Consider the following 27,908-nt stretch of genomic DNA (forward strand, 5'->3'; position numbering starts at 1 on the left):
GGCTGGAATTTCTGGGCTCGACCAGTGGCTATTACAAATAATGTCCCTTTTAAGTCCCCCCTGTTGACCAATCATTTGCCTTTAATAAAATGAGCACCTTGATTGAAAACATGACTTTTTTAAAACTTGTCGCCGAACTGGAGGTACGTTTGTTTTGCAAATGCTGCAATTGACCGAAATCTGCACGGCTGTCCGCGAACTGGATGTCGATATCGTACCTAGTTCGGCAAGAGTGGAAACTGGACTTTTATAGTCCGTTAACTTCCTTGCCTCTGGAAGATGATGGCATCGTTGGTAAACAAGTTAAGTTAGGGCTCGCGTAGAGACCACTTCTTTTAGAGCATCGTCATTCTTAACATCAACATGTAGAATATTAATACGAAATTATATAACTAGTATAAGTATATTCAGATTTAATTGTTACTTGCATAACCAAACATGCATGCAAAGAGATGCATACTCATAAATAAAGCATAATTAGTGGCATGTAATATTGCAAGAACTTCCATCTTCAACCTACAACTGATTAATGCATCAATTACAGCATACCAAACTGACAATTTCCCTTTAAATAGTCACTATCAATTAAAGTTACCAATGCACCGGGGTTTTATTTCAACGTGTTTAATTTCATTTCCGCAACTGAATTACGTTTTTCGATCGCGGGGCCCGCATTATACCCCTATGATATGTTGTGTGTTGCTTTGAAGAATTCAGAAGCGTAAACTTTCGATGGAACAAATTTTAATTACGTTTAATAACAGGATATGATGATAGGGGTATTGGGTATACTTTATTGGGAAGATCAAGTTTCCATGTGGAGCTGATCAGTTGCAAGATCAAAGGCATAGGATTCATTGAGACGTTTATACGAACTGTTTTATAATAAGAAAGGTGACTGATGTTTGTCCAATGTTTGTGAAATAAAGACTCTACAGTTACATGTTACATAAGGCTCATAGCCATGATAACTTTTTTGTGTTTATGTGTTTCCGTATGGCTACATAAGTCACGCTCACTTACAAAGTGTGTTTATTCAAGAGATATATCACATTAAATCGGATATAATGGTAGGTTCAATAGGCATTTACATGATATTGCACTATCATTCTTTCAACATAAGGTTAAATGTAGAGGGACATTCCACAGCTAAGACACTTCAAGTTCTTGTGTTTGTAAGGAAGGAAGTATCTCACTAGTCAGGGTTTAAAAATTGTGTTTTCGCGTTTTGTTTATTGTTATGTTCAACAGAATATTATGTTTACATCCAAACGAAATACCGTCTTACCCTAATCAAGACTTCTACCGGGCCATGAACTAATTACAGACACACGTGCCTGTCTGCTAAACGCATTCGGAAGGAATGTATGCATATATCCGTGGCACTCTGTCACTTACCTACCTTGATTTAAAGCGTGCCTGAGTATATCTGTACGTGATGGTAAACAGATAGACATGCGGGTGTGAGTATTTACGGCGAGACAAATATTTTTCTTGACAAATGTGGTACAGAAACAATCACACATCAAGCTGACTCGACGTAAGTACACATATACTAGTCCACAGTTGCATGATTTCAGTATATTACAGATATTATGAGTGCTGATCGCTTTTCGATGAACGAAACATCTCCTCGCAGAAAGAGTGAGTAATCAGTTTCAACCTGAAAACACCAATAAGCACCAAAACACATTTCTGACATTTTTAAAGGCTAGATGATTACAATTGTTATCATTTTTTACCCCCGAAAGACATTTTTCACCCATGTTGTTAAGTTTAGCCGTATTTAAATTCTTAAAGCAGTGGTTTGCTTCGAGATCCACGACACTGAAAATACGCTACACCGACATCTGCTATATATCAACGTTCCCGTGTTGTCATCGTGCTTTTTCTCTTTGGCAGGTTCCCACAATATTAAGCGAGGTAAGATCCATTTTCTGCTGCCTTCGACTCTGTCTTCATTTTCTTTGACAAGTCTATTTCTGCCTGCAATCGATCCCATTTTCAACTCATCTTAAGGATGATTCGCATAAAATAATTCACACCCTTTCACTTTCATATATGCAAGTCCGTAATGTGTCTTTCTTCATGTGTTTTTGTATGAAAATAACATGCATGTGTTCGGTCTGCTGAAATTGGCACTGACCCTTGTGATGATCATCATTTTCACCATAGTACAGCCTGAGCGGCCGGATATTTGACACACCATTGCATTCCTAAATAGGCAATAAATAGCGCGTTTGCAGCGGTTACCTCCTCACCGTCTGTACTGGGAAACAGTTGAAAGGAAGACACTATACATTATTCAGACCTGTTGACAACTCAAGGTGGTATAGTGGCTTTGAATTGAACCTGACTATTTTGAACAAGTCCCTATATTAAAAATAGCCGTTTTATATATTCTGTTACTTTATTTGTCTAGTTTATTATATTTTCGGAACGCTACGACATATGGTAAATCCTGCATATATCTCAAGAGTGAAACCACTGATAATATTCTATTTTGTAACACTTATGTGTGTGCATATTGGGATTCGTGTAAATCCTATAAACACCAATGATGCCACATTACTTTCTGTACACAGGCTGAAGTAACGCCATATTCTCCACCTGAGCTTTCCTGTTATTTGTCGCACATAAATGCTTCCATAATAAATAGGTTATATAGTATTCATTTCATACGACATTTTCCATAGCTGAATGAAAGTCTGGTCTGAAAGCACTCGTTATATAAACATTGTTAGCGAAACAAATAACTTGTTGATCAAAGATTGATGAAGCAAATGATCAGAAAGCTGGAGTTATTTATTATAAGCATAACGAGTTATTTGTAATTTATCTTTATATGCATGACCATACAATTACATTAACGGTTTAAATTATCTACAATGACAGCATATGCAATCTGAGGAAGTAAGTAAAATGTCATATGACGAACCATTACATGGTGGTACATGCGTTTGTGCGTGTGTTCGAATATTACTAAGATACAAACAATGCATGTAGACACGTGAACATTCTTCAACCTTCCATAGTCTTTGAAATTAACTGTAGGCTATATATTCACAGTTCCCCCAGATCCTGTGGAATCGATGGATATGAAAAGTTCTCCAAACAAGAAGAAACATGTAAGTGGGTGCTCACATCGTGTTCTCTCAGACAGTTACCTTCTTTCAACGACTTTAATCACTGCAATCGTTACACTTGTGATGAAGTAACCCTGAGGATATTCGAAGCAAAGACGCTGTGATATGTGATCTCTTCTAGCATCATTTGGCGTTAAATTGGACGGCAATTATTGACGGTGTTTCCCAACAATGACGACTATCATGTTACTGTTGGGGACGAGTCTGACGGTATTGCCAATATCATCTGGTGCTGTGCTATTTGTGCAAGGACGCAGATGAGGAGGACAAGTGGGATTTCAAACAACTCGTCTATCACTGGGCCCAGGCTTAGGATGGAAGACTTCTACATTTTCACATTACAAAGTGCTTCGTTCACATTCCAGCACATGTCAGTATTATGTACACATCAGTCATCTCACGTCTATCGTATTGTGGTGGATTTCGACATCGTCCCTCACACCTGAAGGTATGTATTGGAATCGATTAATTTCACAATTGCTGATCGACGTCGATTAAGGTCTTTTCTGCTTTTACCAGCAGCAACGTATGGAATTTTACATTTGAACTTTTTATTGAGTGTCATGTTACAACATGAATTCGAATTGCAAGTCTTGCCTTTTAATTGATACTATGACATATAACTGATTCGCTGCTCACATGTGGATAAATTCGACACTTATGTTTTAATCGGGCTGGATTGGGTGCTTGCCAAGTATGAACAGGTTTGAATAGAATTAAGGCCAACGTTGACTACCTTTAACTAGGAATCTGAAAGCCCGTCTGGTTAAGAACGAAGATAGTTAAATTGTCATGGGCATTATTTTCTCTTTCCGAGTTAGCCTCTCTATGACCCATAGATGACTGGGCTATTTATGTACAAGGAACACACAGATAGGCATCATTAAGATGCGATTTATGATTCAATGGCGGGTCTCTCCCTTCTGTGTATGCGAGATGTGTTAAGATGTCTACAAAGATACTGCTGTGAACATTTATTGTATTTCGTTTTCAGACAATAGGGAGCAGTGGAAAATGTGCATGTCTCATCGAGGATACTTCAGAGAAATGCTTTGCAAACCAATATCATTTGAAAAAGACTGACAGGACAACGTTAGCAGCTGGACTTAACACTGAAACAGTTTTTATCAACAGCGCAAAATCGTGTTGAGACATTGTCTATTACAATACGGCTATCATGTCGGGGACGTTGCCTGCAAATGTCAACATGTTCATTCGGGACCCACTGGCCTTTATTAACACATTGTGTGTAAGGCGGACTATTGGAGGGACGTGCCTCAGACCATTTGCATATACAATTAGAACAAAGAACTAAGCTTTCGTAAACACTATAACAGATATCTATTTGTGTGAGTTGTACATGCTCACTTGAACTTTGGTCCATGTACAAAACATCATGTCAAACACGTTTGCACTTTGAGAACATTGGATATACATGTGCGTGTAATACGTGCATGTGCTTAATGACAATAATTCAGGTAACTTGTACGTAACGTGCAACACTAATTTGTATGATGTGTGGTAAATTCCTCGAAATCATATAACGAGTTTGTGAAGTTCAACGAAATGTAATCCATGACAGCAATATCGAGCTAGATACCTAATAACAGAAAAGGTATATTCAAGATACAAACCGTGTATGTCTGAATATAGTGTCCGTCTCCTACGGTTTAACCTGAAGGGTTTAAAAGCCGCAATTGAATAATGTATACTGAGGTATTGTGGAGCTTCGCTCAATGTAATAATCCTGTTTTCGAGGGTGGTGTGTAGCAAACTGTACTACAGTCTTTCACGGTAAGTAGATTTTGTACATTTCATACACCTTGTCTTTGTTTGTAAAAACAAATTTGAATAATCTGTGATATGTGGAACATGCGGGCTATTTCATTTCTATTGTTTATAGCGTTTTTGTAGTCCATTTAATGCAATGGATAATTTCTGTTTATTTGCCTGTGAATACGTTACATGTAACGATAATGTAAGAATTTGCAGATATCTCCTAAAGAATTTTTAGTGCTAATGGTCTATTGTACAAAATATTGAGGACATATAATAGGTCACACGTTGGATAGTTTATGTGTATAACATTGTCTTTGAAACAAAATAACCTCGCTTTGTTCTCTACGTATGGACACAAATACGGGATTGCATGAAATGATGGATATGATTCTTTTACCAGCTATGTACTAGCAAGGATGGGACATGGTGAAAGTTATTAACAATATTAATATTATGATCCGTGAACCCGTAGAACTGCGTGCTATGGTTATGGCATACTCTGCATCAGGGCCCCGACCCACTCCCTCATGCAAAGCTAACAACGCTGGCGTGGTGATCTAGGAAGTTGACACACACGACGTCCTTTATTATCCCACATATGTTCAGCTAGTTGAGGTCAGGACGTTTAGTTGAAATTTGACACAACAAGGATGTTCTCATCCTACATGAATCCAATGACACAGGAGATGTTGTTTACTAATCATACGCACAAGGAGACCTAAGACTAGCCGCTAAACTTCACCACGATCACGATTGTAAGTCGACCATCAAGGCCATCCTACAGCTGCAGGTGATTACTGATCCATCTCCACACTGAATGTGCTGTACCATGGTCCACTGCTGATAGGGCTTGTGAGCGTAGTTCCTGTCATGATAACCTGTGCAGTTGCGAAGGAACATCAATTCATAAATGAATATGGTACGATGCCAACTGTCGTACACAATGACACCGTTCACATCCCATTCTAAGAGTTTGTAAGTTGGTACAATATTGATTCCAACAGGCGAAAATGTTTAATCCGGTTCAAGCCAGCGATTATGTTTGATGATGATCTGAGTCTGTCCCTTTCGCTTGGAGTGATATTTGCAATGGAAATGCCATAACCTTGAAATCACGCTGATTGATTTGCTGAAATTACCAGCAACCGCTCGGAGTGAGTACACCAACCTTACCAAGTCTTGTGCTTGCCTTTTTGTGCGCTACTTTTTGTCTCGCAATGGTGAGAGTGAGTTCACTCGCTACTGCAACAATTCACGATCATTTTCTTATCCTAATGGCTAAGCAATTATGACAAAATAATGCCACTAAGAATTGCTTTTCGGGGCATTCAACTGGGAATGTGACCGCTATATGATCTGTTCCTGGTTACTTCTTATGCGAGACCTTATTTTTGTCTGTAGGTATGTTTACAGTAAATATGTTTTTACTCATCCAAGCAACGCGTTTCCGTTTTCGTCAAGACGTGCTTGGGAGCAAGAAACAACAATGGGAATGGTACGTGATTATCGATTAATGATACATCATCGGTCTTAGTATGAAGAACATCTCCAGCAGTAGACACTTTTTCATAGGCACGAGCCTGTAACAGACCACTGAATACATCACGATGTTGTGTTCTTTAGTACAGTCATAAATCGACATCAGCATTGACCTCGCAAGTGTGCAAATTGTGAGGATTTATGATGCTGTTGTAGGCAAAACATTCTTCAGTAACTGTCTGTATACCTTCCGTCATGACTAGGAAAATGGCAGATGTCCAAATTGCTGTGTCGGTGTTACTTTTGAAAGCAAGCGAAACACGTTTCCTAAGTACTGGTGATGTGTTGTTTGGTTTTTATGATGCGCAGATCCGAAGCTGCTACATTGTGGAAATTCATAAGTGTTATGGGTATTTCAAACCGTAATTGTATTTTACAAATGTCTACAAGGTTGAAAATGTAATACTGGTCTTTTACATTTTAGATGTTTTAGTTATCTGGAACCAGATGTTTTTGTTTCATCTGAAGTAAAAATATAAATGTCATAACCGATACATGTTTGCAAATGTTTCACGTCGTGGTTGAAATGTTAGCGTTGCATTTCAAGGTTTGATTAAGGTAAAAAGCTGTTATTATAAGAATATGACAAGTGTTAACTCTTTAGGTTCCCCAATTCACAGCTTTTCTCCGTCCATATCATTTCAAAACAGCCCACCCACCAATATTGGTTAGAGAACTCATTATGAAAAGTCGTCATCTTTATATTTGTGATAATGCATCTTCTCCTCTCCTCTCCTCTCCTCTGATACGACAGTTCCCAGATACATGTACGACGCCCATAAATTTAACAATAACTATTTGTGAATAGGTCAAGTCAATGTTGTTAATCAATTACATAGTTGCGAAACAAACAGCTTTCAGACTACATCTCAATTTGGCATTTACACAAAGCTGTAATTATTACTATTGATAATGATATATTTTGTGTCCCATTGTATATTGTTTGTAGATACACATGAATTTGTAAATGAAACATAACATCATTTAAGCATCATTTTTTCATATGTATATACCCACTATTGATGTATATATTATGTAAATATTATTATCCATTCATGTAAATTAAACTGAACATGATGAATAGATTTTGTTGTTTCTTTTCAAGATATATTTTCCACTCATTTCCATGTTGACATGTTGAAAGAAATACTTGCTTCCTGACATAGAAGGCGATGGGGTAGACCACTGGTTAAAGCTTTCGTTCGTGCTGCTGCTGATGGCATGGATTCAGTTAACATTTGCAAAACCCATTCCTGATGATCTTTCTGGAATATTGCTTAAAGCGGCGTAAAACCATACTCACTCACGTTTGAAATCTGTCCTCTAATACACTGATTCACAGGTTGCATAACAAGTGGTGTCTCCTGGAGTTTGATTATGTACGTCAATTTGTTAGAGTTGTGTCTCTGTTCACCTCGTTGTGTTGAGATGCATATGGTACGTGAAGATAAAACCCCACAACGCATGCCTTGCGGTTGTATTTTCACATGGGAAATGCTATATACGTTTCACGCTGATCCATTGATCGGGGAAAATATACCATGTCTAGCGTTATACACTAACCTCCCAGGCTGTTACAACACCCTAAATGGTTTGCAATCTTACAAGACAAGCGTCCTTTAACAGTTACTGCATACCACAGCAGTTACGACATCTTAAGCTCGGTCGGAAACTTTTACATTTGAAACCACATTGTCTGAAAATCGATAAGAATGATTACAGCAACGTCTCTAAAATTGGTCCCAGATCGCCGATCTGAAGTCAAATATGGTCATCATACCACTTATACTTATTCCCAATATTTAACTGTCTGCGGGGTTCACGGAAACATTTTGTATGCAGTAAGTACATGTGTTACATTTATTGTGCAGAATGCATGTCGATTTACTGAACATGATCTGATCTTTCAACTCACAAGATGTTCAACAGGTTCATCTCCTCTAAATGGCACAGTATTTTCCCTCCGAAACAGTGGGTTGATTAAGGTGGATTAGGATTCTTCACTACAAGCCGAACATTGAGGTCTCTGAAAGTTGCACACAGGTGAGTGAGTGAATGTTGCATAGCGCCGAATCCAGCAGTATTCAAGCTAATTTACGGCCTGTAAATGACAGACCATGCCAATGGTTGATATTATTGGGAACGTCCAACGCCATCGGGGTTCGATAACACGCAATCAACCACGTCACCTAACCTGACCATCAGATTTTAGTAGCCTCTTAAAATTGCATAGGTTACTTGAGATAATTTCAACCCCGGAAACAGTCGGGGTACAAGTCCTTGCAGAATGCCGATTCAATTTAATGAGTGTACCTACATTTTCTGGTCCATCGCTTGACTGTCTTGTTTGTTTACAGGCCACCGTCGCATGGCAGGAGTACTGCTGTGTGGCTTCAGGTAAAATCGAAAACTTTGTATCCAAATTGTGTGAATGGATGGTGCTAACGGTAGGGCACGACATGCCTACCCTTTTCGCGTACAACTGGTGCCATACACATTTTCAGGAACTCTTTCATATAAATTGGTTTTTTCACATGCCTTTTACGCCCAGTCTGTTTCGGTGGCTGATTGAGATTGGTTAATCTCTGACGTCCGCGCTTTATATGTCCACATCAAATAGAACATTTAGACCTCAGCAAATCCAGCTTGTATCATATGGAATACAGGAAGTGTTCAGTAAATGTGGTAACATATTAATCATTTAAAATACCGTGCAATCTCGTGTCGTTAATCTTTCGTGCTTTTTCATGTAGCTTAACGGTAATTACAACCAATTTCACAATATAATAACCATCATCTGACTATGAAATCACATAGCGAACATTACATGACTCGACTCGTGGGCTGCCACACACCTACACTAAACCGAGTTTGGAGCTAGATTATTCGTTGTATGCAAATGCTTCTAACTTTGAGACGTGTGTGTATATAAATGCTATAATGAATATGTTTGAGAAGCGGCATCATATCGATTCTTGTAATCGACTCGAAGAACGCTGGGCACTCTGTTGCCAGGCTGCTCTTTAAGAGAACAGTCCATGTGTATAAATGTTCGAAGGTATGAGAAAATGTGATGGTCAAAGTGCAAAATCAAATTATTGCCAGAGTTCCAATTGCAGCGAACCACTTAACATACAATTCATACACGTCATGCATCATAGATATCATATCATTACCTGCAAACGCGCTTTGTCAATTATTGACACACAGATGACCAAACGAGTTAGATGCCGTTTTTAATACGAGAGTATTTCAAAACGTATTTTCGCTCGTTAGAACCTTTTTGAAAAAACACTCGTATTAAAAACGACATCTAATGGGGACGAGTGTTGTAATCTATTTAAGACTCGCTTACACTTTATAATTATCGAAATTCAACGTATGAATACAGCATGCGCAGCTGATGGTACCGGTTGTCTTGATGTACCTGTGTTAGATTAACTAGGTGTACCTACAAACAGTTTGATAATATATAATGACCGAAGAGACTGACGCGAAGCATATAAAAGGTTTTTTTTAAAAACTGGTCAAGGTCAACATATTTGTTAACAGTGTAATTAAGAATGTATTACTAGTATGGCATTGATCCTTCATTATGTAACATAACATACATCTATGTTTGCAATTAATAATGTTTTAGAAAGAGATTGCTTAGAATAGAGATCATGGTAACTCTTTATGACTTCATGAAGTCTTTTGATAGGTGATACACTGGATCCCTAGAGATCCCTTGTGCTAACTCCGATCAACAGAATATTTCCTGGCATGACACAAATCCAAGTGATTCACGATTCCTGATTAATGATCGTTAATGATACACTTCTTCATCAATTTGTCAAGGTTGTTCAGTCACCTAAAGAATAAGTCACAGCAGTGCGATTCAGAATGAAGTGAATATGTTTGAAGTTATCCATTTTTGATTTTTTTATTTGACAGAGAATACGTACTATCACTACATCATTATACCGTTGTTCTTTGTGTATTTGTCAGAGGCAAAGTTAGTGGTTAGGGAATTAAATATACGCGACAAGGTGGGTGTAACCTACCCCAATGGTTGCGCCCATCACAAACACATGCATAGGAAAGTGAAATGTATTCATTTCACTTGTCCTTGCCTGATTGTTCTTAGGGCCGTCGTTAATCTTTGAGATGGGGATTTGGAGGTACATTTGCTGGGCCCACCACTTGATATTCTCATGGAGCTTTGGAATCCAGTACAAAAGAGGAATGGACATTGTCAAGTCAAACGTTGATAGTACTGAGGGGTGCATTTGGCATGTAGAGCAGCGAAAGAGCCTTGCGGTGTATATTCTTGCTTTGTTGGCTTGCTTTGTTGGCTTGAGTATACAGTTTAAGCAAAGTATCGGTATAGCATCCTTAGTATCCTTTGACAATGCCCATTACTTGGCCTACCGGTCACCCCGTATTTGCTATAGCGTAATATCTGTATTCTATTATAAACAGTATATACAGGTTATCACACGAGTATGTTAATTAACATCCAATATACTGTATTAGGAACAAACATTGTATTCAGCCAGCATTTGACTAATACCAAAACACGCAAGCATGATAACCTCTATATCATGATACGGTGCCATTCTTAAATCTATCGACGAAAAGACTATTCTCATCTCTCACATTACCTGAACATATTTAACTTTCCTGAATCGTATGCTTTAAAATATTACGTCACAGGGTCCATGTGTTGTCAGTCGACGACATGGTTTCAAGTGAAACTTGTATTTTGGCCAGTGGTATAGCGACTATGTAGACAAAATGATAATTGCCTATGCATAATTTTTCAAGGTAACTTTTAAAGCAATCTAATCTTTGTCGCTAATAGCCTTCGATGTCAGCCCATCGTTCCGCCCGCAAGAGTAATTTCTGGACAATAGGAAGTTACTGTAGTCTATGATATTTGTCTGACTGGACATGTCGCATTGTCAAAACGATACGAAATAAAGCCAGCTGACCCAAACAGCGACAAGATGAAACTGTTGAAAAGTAATATTTCGACCAATTAAAACTAATTTAAACAATTTTTAATTCGGGAAAATGTTGTCTCCAAGCACAGGTATGGAAACTGATACCCCCAACGTTTTCGCAAAAAGTTTCGCCATTTATGTATCCAATGTTGCCAAAACATATAAGGGGCGGTCGGGTAGCCTAGTGGTTAAAGCGTTCGCTCGTCACGCCGAACACCCGGGTTCGATTCCCGACATGGGTACAATGTGTGAAGCCCATTTCTGGTGTCCCCCGCCGTGATATTGCTGGTATATTGCTAAAAGAGAGTATAACCTCACTCACTCACTCAACACATATAAAGGCCTCAGCTACGCACCAGTTAATCACTGATTTTGCGTATCTCGGACTATTTTAATAATGGTGACAATGAGCCATTTAATTTGTTTCGATTATGATGGTCAATTCAGACTCAATGGCCAAAAGACAGTCACTGATTTTTTTTATATAAAGTGCATACGTATCTGTAAATTACTCCCAAAGGATACAGTTTTTATCACCGTTGGCTAACTACCTTGAACGCACCAACTGACGTCCCCACATTTTGAGTGTGCGAAAGCAACAGGTCGGCCAGATATACCACGAGTAAATGGCAAATTATTGAAGCAGCATTTGGACAAAGTCATGCCAATGTATGCACACCTGATACAACAAATAATCCGGGACGAGCTCCCGCGACTAAAATCATATAAATATATATATGTGCCGGGAATTTGGTGAGCTAACTGCCAACCCTCGCCAGGAGCCTTTGCATGAACACCAAGTTCCAAAATAAAGTCACCATTGATGTGTTTCATCACATCCGATTGCCTGAAAAATGTAATTGAAAAGTTCAAATCTCATACGGCGCCAGGGTCTGATGGTATTGGAAACATGTCTTGGAAACTGTTCTTGTTTCTTGTGTATACAGTGGATGTTCTGCCTTGGTTGTACATAGGTCGAATACTTCTCCCAAAGAAAGATGATTTGACTGACCCTAAACACTTCCGCCATATTGCTTGCCTGAATACACACTACAAAATATTCACTGGGTGTCTTATTAATTACTGATCTTGTGTCACCATTCTGCGCTTCCAATGACATATATTTACATGGAGCAGAAAGATGTCAGAAAGGGATGTTGCTGTTGTAAGGATCAATTACTATTTCAGAAAAGATATCCCTGGACCTCCTCCGCACATTTCCCCAAAAGCCCTTACTCACCTCCTTTACATGGATGACCTTGAACTTATTGCCAATGGAGAATCCACACTGAAGAAACAAATTCTCTTTGTCGAGTCTTTTTTTTAATGATATTGCCATGTCCCTTGGACTCGACAAATGCAACAGTCTCCATCTGAAACGTATCAAGACATTAGAGTGAAGATCAGTCCATTTACTTCGGGGAGGGGTTATTGACCATCTCGTGGAATGTCAGGCCACAAATACTTATGCTGAAGAAATTCAGAGTATTGACACCCTCACACATTTATTTGTCGGATGGCCCTCTTGTGAAGCATATCAAGACTCATGATGAAAACACGGCATTCCACAGCTTCCTTCACCGACCAAAGGATGTGGGACCTGATCTTAATATCAATGTTGATGAAGCAAGAAACAACCATGCGAAGTCCCATATTAAATCAGCCCAGACTGACCTTAAGGAGAAGCTATCTGAACTACCACTGCATCGAGTGTGTTGAGGAGATAAGCAGCCCTGCAGAGTACTACTCTTGGATGAAGTCGGCTGGCCTGAAAAGTGAATCCGAAGGCTTTCTGTTTGTTGCTCAGGACCAGTCACTTCTCACGCGAAACCGCCAATGTGTGATTTTGCATCAAAATGTAAATATGAAATGTAGATTATGCAATAAATTTTATGAAACTGTCCAACACATTTTCGGTGGAAGCCAAGCTTTGGCACAAACACAGTATGGAGTGGCTCGACCCATTTATTACCGTCTTCGCCATGCTTGTGGTTTTGACACAGAGGTCCATCCATGGTAGAGGGCATCATGGAAAACGATAAATGCAAATTTCTTTGGAATAGATCCGTATACAGCCACATATCTATCCAGGCCAACAAACCTGATCTTGACCTTTTTGAAAATTCAAATGAATTCATTCACATTAATGGATTTTTTTCTGACCCTGTTGACACTAATGTGATTGACAAGATTAAGGAAAAACATGGCAAATATGCGGACGTTGCTTTCGAAATATCACGCTTGAATCCCAATTACGGTGAGGTGCTATAATCTTAACAGTTACATTACCAACCCATCCTACCGGGTACCAATTCTAGCCGAGAAACCTATTATTTCAGGTGACAAAATGGGTGATTTACTTTCTTAAATAGTGAATACAATATATAAATACGTATTTGCATCGTTATTAAAAAGCTTTCATATTGATATTCCTCAACAAAAGTTAAATTGGCATGTCAGTTGAACAAAGCGCTATATCAGATGTCACTTTTCCATTTTCATGACATTTGCACGCACGATATTCCATAAAGTGGAATGTTCAGACAAGAAAACAGGAATGTCTATAGTTCCGCTAATAAAATTTGTCACTTCTGCAATATTTAAAACGAAATGGTACGATATTTAATCCTGACAAAATTTATAAATCTTGCATCCGTCGAACATGGAAAACTATCTTGACTGAAAATTGGAATATTAATCTGCACCTGGTGTACTGCCTGTTTCATCTGTGTTTGGTATTACCAAGGAGACAAGGTGTCTCCGTTGCTAAAAAGCCTTGATCAGTCTCTTTCACATATGGCGACATTTGAAAGTTTTATATTGATTCAGCAACATTAAAAACAGAACCTGACGTAAACATATCATAACTTTTGACAGCCTCGCTATATCCTTGGTTAATTGGTTTTTCGGACATCTAAGAAGATATGCTAGCTGTTTGCATTGTAAAAAAAGTAACCATTCAAAAACCCATACCAGAGGAAATGACACTTCTTTAAACCTTGGATTTTATGCAATATGTCTTCCGTGGGTTATAGAGGAAGGATTTGTATTCTCTGTGTGCAATAAGATCAACAAGGTCATTTGCATTATTCCACACTCTCTACGGTTCGTTGTGGTTTCCACTGGTTATATATTGGTCATCGTGGCGATTGGTTAGCATAGTGGCTAAAGTGTTCGGTCCTCACGCTGAAGCAGTGGGTTCGATTCCATACCTGATTTGAACAGAAAATATATTTCCAAATTTAGACTTTCTTCTCATATACTTGTAATGGAAACTGGAAGGTACAAATGTTCAGGACTTTGTGATAGAAATTGTCTTCATTGCCCTTCTTATATAGAAGGTGAATTTCATTTTACACTAATATGTCCGTTTCTCAAACCATATTACTGGAAACAAATCAGCACTTAAACTTGTAGACCTTCCTATTATAAAAAAATGCGAAACAAATGTCATGCTTTGGTAATGATATGCTCTCCACAAAACGTGTATCCACGTCCTGTATACTGTATCAATTATTTGTTCTGTTGGTTGTTTTTTAATAATACACTGATAAGCTGTAAAGCTTAACGATAAGAAAGAATTTAATTGATTTCACCCAGGGCTAAATGTGTGATGTCCATTTCAGGTATCTCCTGATGTGCTATTGCCGGAATATGGATGAAAGCGGCGTAAAGCCAGTTCACGCTCAAGGACTAGAATTCAAACATTATAGCATTTGTTTAAAGGACTAAATTAAATACTTGCAAACGCAGCCAGAACAAGATTGCGTGTCTGATTGCCATGATACGTAGTTTGATACCTCCGGTACATGTTTTATGGTGCAGTAAAATGTATTATGCAGCGACATGTTCAGTTAACAAAAATAGTAATGCCTTTATCATGTTTGGCTCTTAGTGTCAGTTGCACCAGTGGGGTTTCCTGGATTGCTTCTCCAGCAAGAGTCGACTGAAATGGATCGGGTGGTCAAGCTCTGTGGCTTGGCTGTGTTGTATGTGAATGACATGGTCAATGCTCATGGTTTCAGTCAGAAGTCTCTTAGTCAGCGGTTCTCTTACAGGTTTCCGTGATATTACACGTATATTGCGGACAACTAATTCACGTAGCTCGAATTAATTATATCGCCGTCCCTAGAACTGTTGAAATCACATTTAATGATTTAAACTGGTATTTAATTACTCGTAGATTTTACCAAAAGGGGCACGGCTATCGGTGCAATTCTCATTGAATTATAACTTTTGCGTTTTTAACATGTCGCATTGTCGCAAATAATTAAGCTGATGTCATCCAGTGTTCATGGCGTGACATGTGGTTTAATGTGATGCCGTTCAATTAAAAACCTGAGTGTGCTGATGTTTCCAGCGAAGGCAAGAAATTTCACAAAGGACAAATAATAGATAGTTCCTGGTGAATGGAAGGTCATTTTCTAAATCCCATATGTTTTAAGGAGATATCGATTTCGAATACGTAAATAACTTCTATGTTGACTTCGTTAATGAGTATATTAATATGCATTTATCATTCGCCAGATACTATATATTGATGGGGTTCTTTCCCATTTACTTAAACCACTCTCATGAATGTTGTCTGCAGCTTATTATCCACAAAATAACATGTCTGTAGGCGTTATAACAAACAGGTTTGTTATTTTAAACAGTAATTATATCAAGTCTTCGAAGGTTTCAACGAACATCATAAGACTTGCTCACAAGTTGTTTGATCAACCTTACTGTATCCAAAGCCTTAGGAAGTCAAAAGCAAGTTAATAAGTTAGTAATGTGTGATTTGCCTTTGCTTGTGTTTGTGACAGCTCACACAGGTGGGACAGGATACGCTTGGCATGATCATTATTTGATAGTGATTCGTAAAAAAAATAATTCTGTTATGGAAATGTCGCTTTTATGAAGTGATCATGAGCTTTAGATATCTCACTTGATGTCTCATAAATATTGAAATGTCAGCCAAAATTTCAATGATGAATATTTTGAAAATTAGCCACTGAACGATCTGAATTCTTCACACCAGCACACATCCGACATTTATCTCCTGACGACACTCAGTTAGTGTGTCTTCTGGCCTTAGAGAAATTTAACCAACTAATCTAATTTGGACATCGCGTGCCTCTGCCTAGAATTGCGTTTGTCAATACTAAAAGAATTACTCAATGTGTCTTGCGTCTGTAAGTGGACACCAATGAGGTTTTCTCTCCCACCTGCACAGACATAAAACACTATGTAAGGTATTCCCTTACTGTTGGTGTCTGGCCGTGTTGGCAAATCTGGATATTTTGAAAATCCTCCTTCACACACTCAAACGATGTTCTATACTTCGTATTCGTTTATTATCATGGAGTTTAAAATTTGCTGGGTCGCGTGATAACAACTTCATTATCCATGGCAAAATGGTACATTTTGTAATAAGAGCATTTGTTTGAAACCCTGAATCATCTATGTAAGTCAGGTCATTACATCATCCAATTACGGTAGACTCCGTCAATCTCGAATGTCATGCCTCATGAATCTCGAAATACATAACGGTGAGAAAAAAAGATATGTTTATTGGGTACATGTACGTATCTGTATCTTGGAATGGAATTTGCATTATACGTACAAATGGACAGGTAATAAACACGGACCGCGTGCCGATTCCAGGTATAAAAAAATTCCCACCAACAACATGGTATGTGAGACTTGATTGATTGCGTGTCATCACAAATATCTTGACCAGTGAAGATCTGGGGTAGAATAGATCTTCAGCAACCCATGCTTGCTGTAAAAGGCGAATATGATTGTCCTTAAAGGTGTTGTAAGTAAGGTGTTGTTGCCTGACGCCGCACAACAGTACTTCCGTCATACCACGGTGGCCTGTAAACAATCGAGTCTTGATCAGACAATCCAGTGGCATGATAGCGCATTTACTGACGATGTTAATTTTGAATACACTGCTGAATAAAGCACTCCCGACATTAACGAGCAACCATCAGGTAAGGTGTTCGACTTCCGCCATAATAATGTGTTTCCATGAGGGTCCCCTCGTTAGGTAATACTAATTATAATGTTACGACCAAATGGTTGAAGGTACAAAACATGTACAATATTACTTGTTATCTACAGTAACTGGGAATATCAAAGCATTAGTGGTGAGGTGCAATGGCTTTAACGTCACGTTCAAGATTATTTCACTTCCAACGCCACGTGCATATACCATGTACCAGGTTCAGTGGATACCCCACTCAGACATATTATACCGACTCCGAGCCGACCGGTTAAACATGGATACGCCGCTCAGACACAATATACTGTCTCTGAGCCGGGCAATCCTTGCTTTATCCCTTAATGCACGAGCGCCAGGCTGGGTAACATCACGTGCCATCTGTTATGTCTTTTTGCATGTCGCGGCCTGGAAGTCGCACCGACGTCTGGGCAGATGCCCCATCCACTACACCACGGAAGTGGTCGAAAGTGTAAAACGCACACCCGTAGCCTTGACACATGTAAAAACTGTCCAGACAAAATGGAAGAAAGAAGTTTATCGAAAAAATTATATTTTAGCGGTGTCCTAACTGACCTATATGAATATAATATCAATCGTGAGTTGAAATTTGTCCAAATACATCTGATTCGGTATTAAATATTTTGCTGAAGTATCAGTTATAACCTTATTCTGCGTTATGTGAGTGACCTTTGCAATTGGACAGGCTGATTAGCCGATCTATATATCATGGTTATGAATATGGCGTACCTACAAGACGAAAGTGCTTCAAATTCATTCTATATTTGTGTATGCGTGGAGACCTTTCCAAGTTCAGTTTTAGGCAATATATATATATATATATATATATATATATATATATATATATATATATATATATATATATATATATATATATATTGTATACTAATCAATGATAACTGAGTTTATCCTTACATCAGAAATGTATCCATCTCTGTTCATGTGAAAATCAGGTTCAATAGTGAAAGCATGGAAATTTGATATTTACCTAACAAAATATTTGCTAATAAAACTGAATTAATCAGTCGAACACGAGGAACACCAAATCCGTCAATGTGTTTCGCGTTATCATTCAGGATGCTGGTATCTAGTATGCCAGAATTTCTAGGTGTAATATCCGTACCCAACGACATGCCTTGAAGGACACAACATGAGCATTTCATGATCGAGATATAATTAGCTCTCAAACATCGAAGACAATGTTTTTGGTATAATTTCCTTAAAGCATTAAAAATTAAAACACTATCTTATATACTTTTGTGTCCATTAATTTTGTTGCTTGGCAACTCCATCATGTTGCGCGGAAATAAAAGAATGTAATACAGCATAGGGAAATATGATATCTAATATTTTCTCAGGTGGTTTTGTATTAAAATTATATAAAACAGAAACGATATGTCGTTAACATTATTTGAATTGTCAGATGAACATACGTATGGATCTCCTATCGTGGGCTCATGTGTTTCTTCAACTAGTCAGTTTTATTAGTTTCAATCTGAAATTGTACTCTATCATTATGTATCAAATATTCATCGTGGTTATCTTGTAATGGAATAATGAAAACCGATATAAAAGCATAAAAATGAAAATTGATCCGAGCACTTTTTGTGCGTTTTATCTGGATAATGTCCCAAGCATACATTATGTACAATAATTACTCCAGTTCACCGTTATTTTTACCACCAACCGATCGACCAAGAGAGCATTATTGTTGCACTGTTGTTAAGGAAATATGCATATTCTACAAAATCAATAAATAATTATGCTCTGTTTATTATCAACTGCTGCGTAACAATCGTCTTAATAAGAAGGGCACATTCTTGAAGTCTTTCGATATTACTGTTCAGGCAATTGAAACATTACGTTACATATTTAATAGATTTAATGCCCTTAACTTTGTCATGATTTCAGATCACGTGCCAATTTCTTTCATTTGAATGTTTGAGATTCGGTTCGCTTATGACACTGACTTATCTTTGGACCAGTCGTCTAAAGCGTCGCAATTCGCTCTGCAGAGTAGTGTACCTTTTTCGTGCCAGAATCCTGTGCTCGGGCGTTCACATAGCAGATTTGCCTTGATTATGATTCAGGTTTGTCAGCACTATACCCATGCTCGTTGGTTTGCACCAAAGTGGTGAATCTCTAAACCTTCGGACGTTCAGTATTTCCTCCCACATCAACTCACATACTTTTTTTTTAATCGGTATAAAATAACTCACTCTTCCGCTCGCTCGCACACACGTACTGGCGGACAAAGAGCAGTTGATAATGACAGAAATAGTTGTGATCATTGGATCTGAAGAAACGGTGCAGGAAGAACTCATGTATGGAGGTTAATAGGGTTAAATAGGGAAATGGGGTTAAATGTCACGTCCAAGAGTATTGCACCTATATAGCGGCACGTCTGTGTGTGGCTGCTCCGATTTTATAGTGCTAGCCCACTCTGGTACGTACCATGACGCATTTTACCATGAATACCCCACTCGGACAGAGTATACTGATTCCGAGCTAACCCGTCCTTGTTTGAGCCCCTTAATGCCGAGCACCAGGCAGGGTAACAACAAGTAACATCTTTTAACGTCTTTTGGTATGACGCGGCCGGGGATAGAACCCCGGACCTTACGCTCTCCGGAATGTAGGATGGACATGTAAGTATATCGAGCTGATCTGTTAACTTTCTATTCATCTCGAACGATAATATCTTCAGCTCCAGCGTTTGGTCTCTACATTACAAAAGTTTTGAGGTATATTATCGAGCATGCTCTTCTGAAAGATTTCTTTGAGCGTCATACGACTCTTGCTCAAATGCTCTTTGATGAGGTTTAACATCTAAGGCCTCTGTAAGGCTTTAAAGACGTTTCATGGTGGACATGTGGAGGAAATTTCTAAATTTGAAGCATCAGTGACAAAAATAATGTTCAATGCAATTCCCTATTTTGACTTATGATCATGATATCTCCCCGTGTTGTTTCAGATAAACAACTGACTTGCCCTCGCATGTGTTTGTGACAGGTGCCCCTGGTGGGACAGGATACCCTCACCTTTCCACAAACATTTTGAACAATTTGATAGTGATTCATAAATACGTGCTCAAGATATGGTCGAAATCGTACAATGGACTCTGCTTTGAGTAGAGATTTCTTTTGATTATGGAAATGGTTTTATGTTTTAGAAAGATTCATTCATTAGGCATCTATATATTAAGCAGTAGCCAGCTGCTGTGATGATCGTCCAGGGGATAAAGCAAAAGTGATGAGTCATTAACGTCGAAAATATCAACACAGAAACCAGATCAAAGTTTTGAGAGATATTTGGAAAAGGAAATAAATCTTTTGTAGAGTGGCTGCTCAAATTAAGCCACATGTATCTGTTCATCAATGTTTTGTCACATATGTCAAAACAACAAGGGGCGAAACGTGTATTTCGCTCCAGGAACTCCTTTCAACTTTTTATACGGTCACATTTGTCAATTTAATATTTCATGACTACCCTCAAATTAACACTTGCAAAAGATCAAACAGTAATTTAATCAGGACTGAAATTATATCCATATACATCAAAAGATGCTGAGTGTAAAAATGTACATTTCACTTAAACATATTGGGTGTATGGCATTTTCATTGAAAGGTTCATGTTCAAGAATAGAACGCATTGATTGTTTCAGAAATAGCCTCAAACACAATACAAGTCTAGATTAGATCATGTATTGCCTACACATTTTAAAGATATAACCCATACCAAGATATTGTGACTGCTGATAAATTCGTGTATTCGTGGGACCGCCGATGGCGTGGCGACAACTTGTTGGCGACATTTCGAATCATCCTTCACCCTGCTAAGGGACAGCGTGAATTTAAGAACTATGTACTTGAATACATGACACTTTTTATGGATAGAAACAGTTACTTTTTTTATTGAATTTCTTTTAGTCATGACTTCAGAGTTACTTCTTCCCCGATCATGTGAATGCTGAAGTCCATGGTCCATGGAGTCGTGTTTACATAACACAAGGTGGGATGAATATGCAAAGATAACTATTTCATGACAAACCAATTTAGGTAGGATTAATCAATGCACAAAGATAACAATATAATAACGAAGCGGATGGGATTAATAGAATGGGATTCAATTAGGTACACTGAAGGTGTAGTGATGACAAGGTGGCTATTGTGACACAAGCAATAAGGCTATCAAGATGGCCATAGTGGTTGATGATGTGATTGTAGCTCAGTGGAGTACACACTGGGTAGGTAGATTACTTGGTCTTTATTAATGGCTGGCTTCTTTCTTTTGGATTTCCTTGCTTTCTTGATGTTTCCCCTTTTTCCTTTGACCGATGTTGGTTTGGAGAATCATGGGGTGTTTCCAGGAAATATGGTGGTTTGGGAGAAGGTGTCTTTGTTTGGAGAACATATACCAATGCCATTGTGATTTGAATATGTTTATATTCAATTAAATCAAACATGGTGGTCAGGATTTTTTATGTGATGTTCCGGAAGGGCAGGTTTCATGTCAGATTTGTCAAAAGAGGTCTTGTGCTCTTTCTTTAAGGTGGCTATGGGGCGTGAAGTCTCTCCAATGTAGATTTGTGTCCACAGTTGTATGACACGCATCCACCTGGGTTTGGGGAGGAATTGTTGGGACATTTTCCGTTGGCGTGTAATCCTTTTTTCAGTGTTTTTTCTAAATGCCTATCAAGGACTTTGCATATATGTACTTTGCAAAGGTGAAATTATTAAACATCCGTAACTCATCATATCCGCGCCTCTGTGGGTAATGGATAGCATACTGTGCCTAGGTAGCATACTGCCCTCGTTGTTACTAATAATATAATATCCGTGCCTCTCCGGGGAATGGTTATCCGATGGTGCCTAGGTAGCATACTGCCCTCGCTGTTACTAACATATAATATCCGTGCCTCTCCGGGGAATGGTTATCCGATGGTGCCTAGGTAGCATACTGCCCTCGCTGTTACTAATATATAATATCCGTGCCTCTGTGGGGAATGGTTATCCGATACTTCCCAGGTAGCATACTGCAACCTATGCCTTTGTGGGTAATGGATAACGAAAGTGCCTTGCGAGGATATTTCACTTAATGTTACTGATACATCTTGTTCATATCCGTGCTTCTGTGGATAATGGATAACCGACTGTGCCTAGCTAGGATATTTCACTTAATGCTACTGATAGCGACAGTGCCTAGCTAGCATATTTCACTTAATGTTACAGACACATCATAGCCGTGCCTCTGTGGGTAATGGTTAACCGACAGTGCCTACCTAGCCCGACTGCCCTTAAATGTAACTGTTCAAGTTTAAGTGAATGGTTCATTTGGTATATGTAAGAAGTATCTTTTCTTGTTTCCTAATAACCTCATTGAGTTACAGTAAACTCTGAGTGATCTGTTATGTGTCTTATCCGTCATTGTGTCCAAGCTGACAAAAAGTAGGGGTCTCGGCACAGCCCCTATATATTGACATAAAACGACCCCTTTGTCGTCCAACATCTGTCTAAATACGAATTCTGACAGTTTTGTGATCCCAAGAGCAACTCCATTCTGAATAAACCGACATCAACACAATAACAACCTTCGATAAACACTCATGTGTATATTGTATATTTTTAAGGAAAACAGTCCCATATCGATCCAAAGATAATAATTGTTTTTATACAAACTTTGTTATGTAAACACTTTTGATGAAGAGTTGCTCTGTAATCTATCATTTATGAATACAAAAGAAAATTTTGTACCTAGGACCATTGCAGAGAGTATTTGCATGCATATTTTATTCTTTTCAAGTATGAAAACATTATTAGACATACTACTTTTCTTTGGTCCCAAAGGGTGGTTTCATAACGTGATGATAGCACTCACTGACTTATCGAGGGAAGTCAGCAAGTGCCACTTATAAATCAACTGTTTAAAGCCGTTTGTCATCATAACTCATTTATCGCATATTAACGAGTTACCCTATTCGTAATCAGGAGTTGCCTATCTCGTAGTTATGACCTGGTTGTCTATGAGCTAACATCCCAATGAATAGGCACCAGGCCTCTGTGTACAAGGATGTGGTATGAGGCCATGGCCAGTGTGTAGCGTGGGGATGTATGCCATGAAATATGTTAGAAGATGAGATGGGTGTGCTTTGACACTGATTCATCTTGAAGTGTTCTAAGAAATTTCTCATTCAACAACACTACCCATTGTTGATGAATGATCCTGTCACGACTGAAATGCAAAGTCAGAGAGCTGTTTATGTGTTTAAAACCTCAGGTTTAAAGTACATTTCCTAGCCTAGATGGCGGTATAACCTACAGGTGCATATTGTAACCCTCATCGCTTGAGATCTAATGGGATAATTTGCTTCGTGGTGTACGAAATTGCACTGTCTCGAACTATAGCACTGTGAAGATGTTTGACGCCAGTGAAAACAAAGCGACACAGGATGAGATTTCCGATCTCATTAACACAATCAGCGTTACAAGACCTTGATTTGCAAATGTACATCGTTTTTCCATTCACGTATACAAATATTGTTTTAACACATGTAGCCTATATGGAACAAAAATAGCATGATCATGTTTATCCTCAGTGTTTTGCGATTACCAATTGTATTCAGTGTGCCAGCAGATGATGGATGATTTTCCCATGACAATAACAAGAAAGCTGCAGAAGGGCTGCTCGTTTTACAAGATAGTTAGTGTTGTTTGTAGAAGGCAAATCCTCAAATCTCTCAATTGAAATTGTAATCAATCTCTGTCAAACATGACAAGTGTTCGTTGTGTTTCAACTCAAATCTGTAGGCTGTGAAACAACAAGAAACTGTTCGATAAAGCAAACATGACAAACATGGCATCACAGTAGCAAATGCTTTGTAACTGACATCGGTTCTTACATGATTGATCATAATATTATGCTGTTAAGTCAGTTAACACCATCATAGAACTGGTTATCATCCACTGCTTCAATCAACTGTATAATTAAAACATAAATATTATTTCGAGTTGATGGCATGAGATTTCCTTTTGCATTTTTCCTGTCCGATATTTGTCCTGACTGGGCTTTTGATTTTATCATACTAAACTTATAATATAAAACTAATTAGATAGTCTCATCCACCATTTATCCTGTTTCTCCTAACATTTCTGTTATGTGCATGTTGTTTTCGTAAAATTTGCCTTTTTTAATACATCTGTCTTTATCGTATCCGTGGAAAGGCATATAAATGTTTTGTTTTGTTTTGCCATTTTTAACAACAACAAAAACCCGATTATTTCGCTTCAATGTCATACGTAACTGTGACATATTGAAGGTACAGGCAAAGATATATGATGTGACACGAGGTACGACCATTGGATGTTGCATATAATGTAATAGACTGAGGTCAAGTGACTGCTCTTTAACTTCAAGGTACAATTAACTGTTTCTATACCCCGATAAGGTACTAGCATCGAGGCCTCTATATGTCTTAGAGCACCGAGAAATACTTGAGTTGAATAATGTGCGCAAGCGGCGCTTTCACTTTCCATTCCAGACATAGGAAAAGAACTCGCACCATGTTGACATGTAAATGTGAATTGAATGTATGCATGTGTAATGCCCATCGAACCCAAGAACTCTACCTATTCATTTCATTGTCATATGAATCCACGATATGAGCACTCTTTTCGTCATAGATAAGCGATATTTATCGTCTATATAGTTCTGGTTTACTTTTAAAAATGTAGCCTTATGATAGATACATTAGTAATATATTGTGATGACAATTACGCTACTCATTATCACTGTTGGCATTTTGCATTCAACTTGTAATTATATGTACATTCACAGATCGTTGTCAGTAGTAAATGATACTATATCCCGCAGTTTGTAATGCCAAACAATCTTGTTCATTGCAGGCGTTGGGATCACTCTCTGAACACTCTCCATAGCCTGGGACTATATTATATTCATACACATGCAAAATACTTCTTTTGCCGTTCAATATTTACCCATGATATGTTCTGTTTAACTGAGAGAATGTTTGATGTTGCAATTTTGGTGAATTATTATTCTGTTCATGTTTAAATGATTAAATTTTGATTTATAGCGTGCCTTCAAAACTGCAATCACGTTCTCGATAATGGAACTTCAGAACAGATAACTGATGTGAACGAAAAAATATAAGCATGCGTTCCTGAAATCTCTTATAATCTACAAGGTTTAATTGGGTTCTTTAAAGTTCACGTTCGCAAGGAAACTGATATTTAATTCATGTACATGTTGTTAAAGCTAGCATGAACTCCAAACCTTCTTTCGTAAAACTTTGACTGTTGCCATAATCCTGTTACATGCACGGACCGAGAGGCTTGTGTAGTTGTTTATATACTCGCGAAGATGTCTCAATTAGCTAATGAGTTGGAAGTGGGTCAGACTTTGCAGAAGCTATCGTGCTGAAACAGACATGATCACAGGTCACATCAGATCATCAATATTAGATATATCAGGGATAATTGGGTTGATAACAATAATGTTGCTATTGATCATTCATGCCCGAAAAGGATGAGTACATTGGCTATGATGAAATTGACAAACAGGTAGATGGAAAATGAATAATTATGCAATGAACATGCAGTAAACATACAATATACATGCAATGAACAAGTAATGAACATGCAATGAACATCTAAACACGATAATCAGTAACCGTGATAAATATATGCTCATACGTAACTTTGAACCAAATGGTGATCTGAGTAGATATGGGCATTGTTTCATATCAGACCTTACCAGTGAGGTCTACGGTGGGCAACCAAGCACAACATATCTGATCAAATATATATTCAAGCAGCCAACCAAAAGAAATATGAATGAACGCTTTGACATCATTGTGATAGTACGATGCATCATCTAGTCTAGATCTGTTTGGTTATTCATACTGAAAAAGAAGAAGAAATCTACAATGTACATCGCTATTTCTGAATGAAACCGTATCGTCTTTCACACGCAATTATTTTTGTGAGATTTTCTCATATATCCTAATTATTACCTACCATTGTCCAAATGAGTGCATAATTGTAAGATGTTGAAATGAGCCACATCCGGGTGTGTTCCGAAGCTTGTCCTAGGTTCGACACAACTGAAAAGTATGAAGAAATTAGGCATACGCAGGGACCAATCTTTTACTTCGACACAAAAGTCAGTTCGACACATCAAAGATCGACACAACGGTGTTTAATTCTATTTGAAACACTGTAGTTCTCTAGGCTAACCCGAAGATGGTTCCTACGTGAAAAATAGTTTCTGTCGTTTTCGTTAATTATCATCGGAATGTATCGGTATCAATTATCGCAATTTCGTCTCTGTGTCCACAATTGACACCATTTGCCAGGTTTTCAGTAGTAGCATTAATATCACAGTTCTTTTGCATTTTTAGCGTATTCCAAGGTAAAATCTAACAATGGTATCTAAGAAAGAAAAACAACGGTTTTCATGCTTTGTTTTATCGGGTATAATATGATTGACAGTTGTATCAAATTCCGTGCAAAATATAAAATATCGTTTTCTGAAAAAAGTACTCCCAACGCCAAGAGCGTTAATAAACTATTCTAAACGCTAAAAAGCGTTATTTGGTTGTCTGTGTTAATTAACTTTAACATGAAATATCGATTTGGCACTTGAAATAAAATCAGTATGTCACGATATGCCAATATCAGCTGTAAACAAATTTTCTTTTAATCCTGTTTGATCAAATGTCTCCCTCAGAAGTCGCTGTAAAGCACTGAGTGACGTGCCCTTGAATAAAACATCAACTGGATCGTTCACACCTTCATCCGAAGTTCGACTCATTAATTTCCAGGAGCTGCAGAATAAGCGAGACTCCGAACTGTTTTTTCACTGATTATTTTTTCATAACAAACTCGATTGCCAGACCTACCATTCAGCCTAATTGACAGAAGGGTTACCATGACTGAGGAGTCACCAGCCAGTGGTCTGTATGAAGTTTATACAAAACCCCATTACGTATTATTGCATTAGTTAGAAGTGGCATAGCTATGGCAATCAATACCTTTCCAAGGAAAACTTCAGCATAAATTCAGTTACGCTAGTTTGAGACACATGCATACAACTCTGATCGAAAGTTTATATTTACCTTTAGACACACTTATTTGCGGAGCCAAAGACTGGTTCAATTGAAGCATCCAAATTATGTTATCTTTATCATCTTAACCTGCTTCCTACAGATTTACGACCGCCTCCGTGGTCTTGTGGTAGAGCGTCCGCCCGGAGAGCGGAAGGTCCGGGGTTCGATCCCGGGCCGCGTCATACAAAAAGACGTTAAAAGATTGTACTTGTTGTTACCCTGTCTGGCGCTCGGCATTAAGGGGCTAAAACAAGGACTGGTCGGCTCGGAGTCAGTATACTGTGTCTGAGTGGGGTATTCATGTTAAACTGCGGCATGGT

The 27,908-nt window shown here is 38.3% G+C and overlaps 1 protein-coding gene across 3 annotated transcripts in view; it reads left to right on the forward strand.

Annotated features, from left to right (window-relative positions):
• Positions 1 to 7,482, forward strand: part of LOC139478806 (zwei Ig domain protein zig-8-like) — a 62,814-nt gene extending 55,332 nt beyond the window's left edge. For 2 of the 3 annotated variants that reach the window (XM_071261448.1, XM_071261457.1), the window contains exons 6-8: positions 1,903 to 1,923; positions 3,070 to 3,128; positions 4,141 to 7,482. In XM_071261448.1, the coding sequence (XP_071117549.1) occupies positions 1,903 to 1,923; positions 3,070 to 3,128; positions 4,141 to 4,296 (236 nt within the window). In that variant the 3' untranslated portion in view covers positions 4,297 to 7,482. Of the gene's footprint in view, positions 1 to 1,902; positions 1,924 to 3,069; positions 3,595 to 4,140 lie in introns of all 3 variants that reach the window. The other variant, XM_071261467.1, reaches the window with a different exon arrangement.
• The last annotated feature ends 20,426 nt before the right edge of the window (positions 7,483 to 27,908 follow it).

This window comes from Haliotis cracherodii, unplaced genomic scaffold (genome assembly GCF_022045235.1).
Source record: "Haliotis cracherodii isolate W230 unplaced genomic scaffold, xgHalCrac1.p SCAF_1, whole genome shotgun sequence".
Classification (NCBI taxonomy): domain Eukaryota; kingdom Metazoa; phylum Mollusca; class Gastropoda; order Lepetellida; family Haliotidae; genus Haliotis; species Haliotis cracherodii.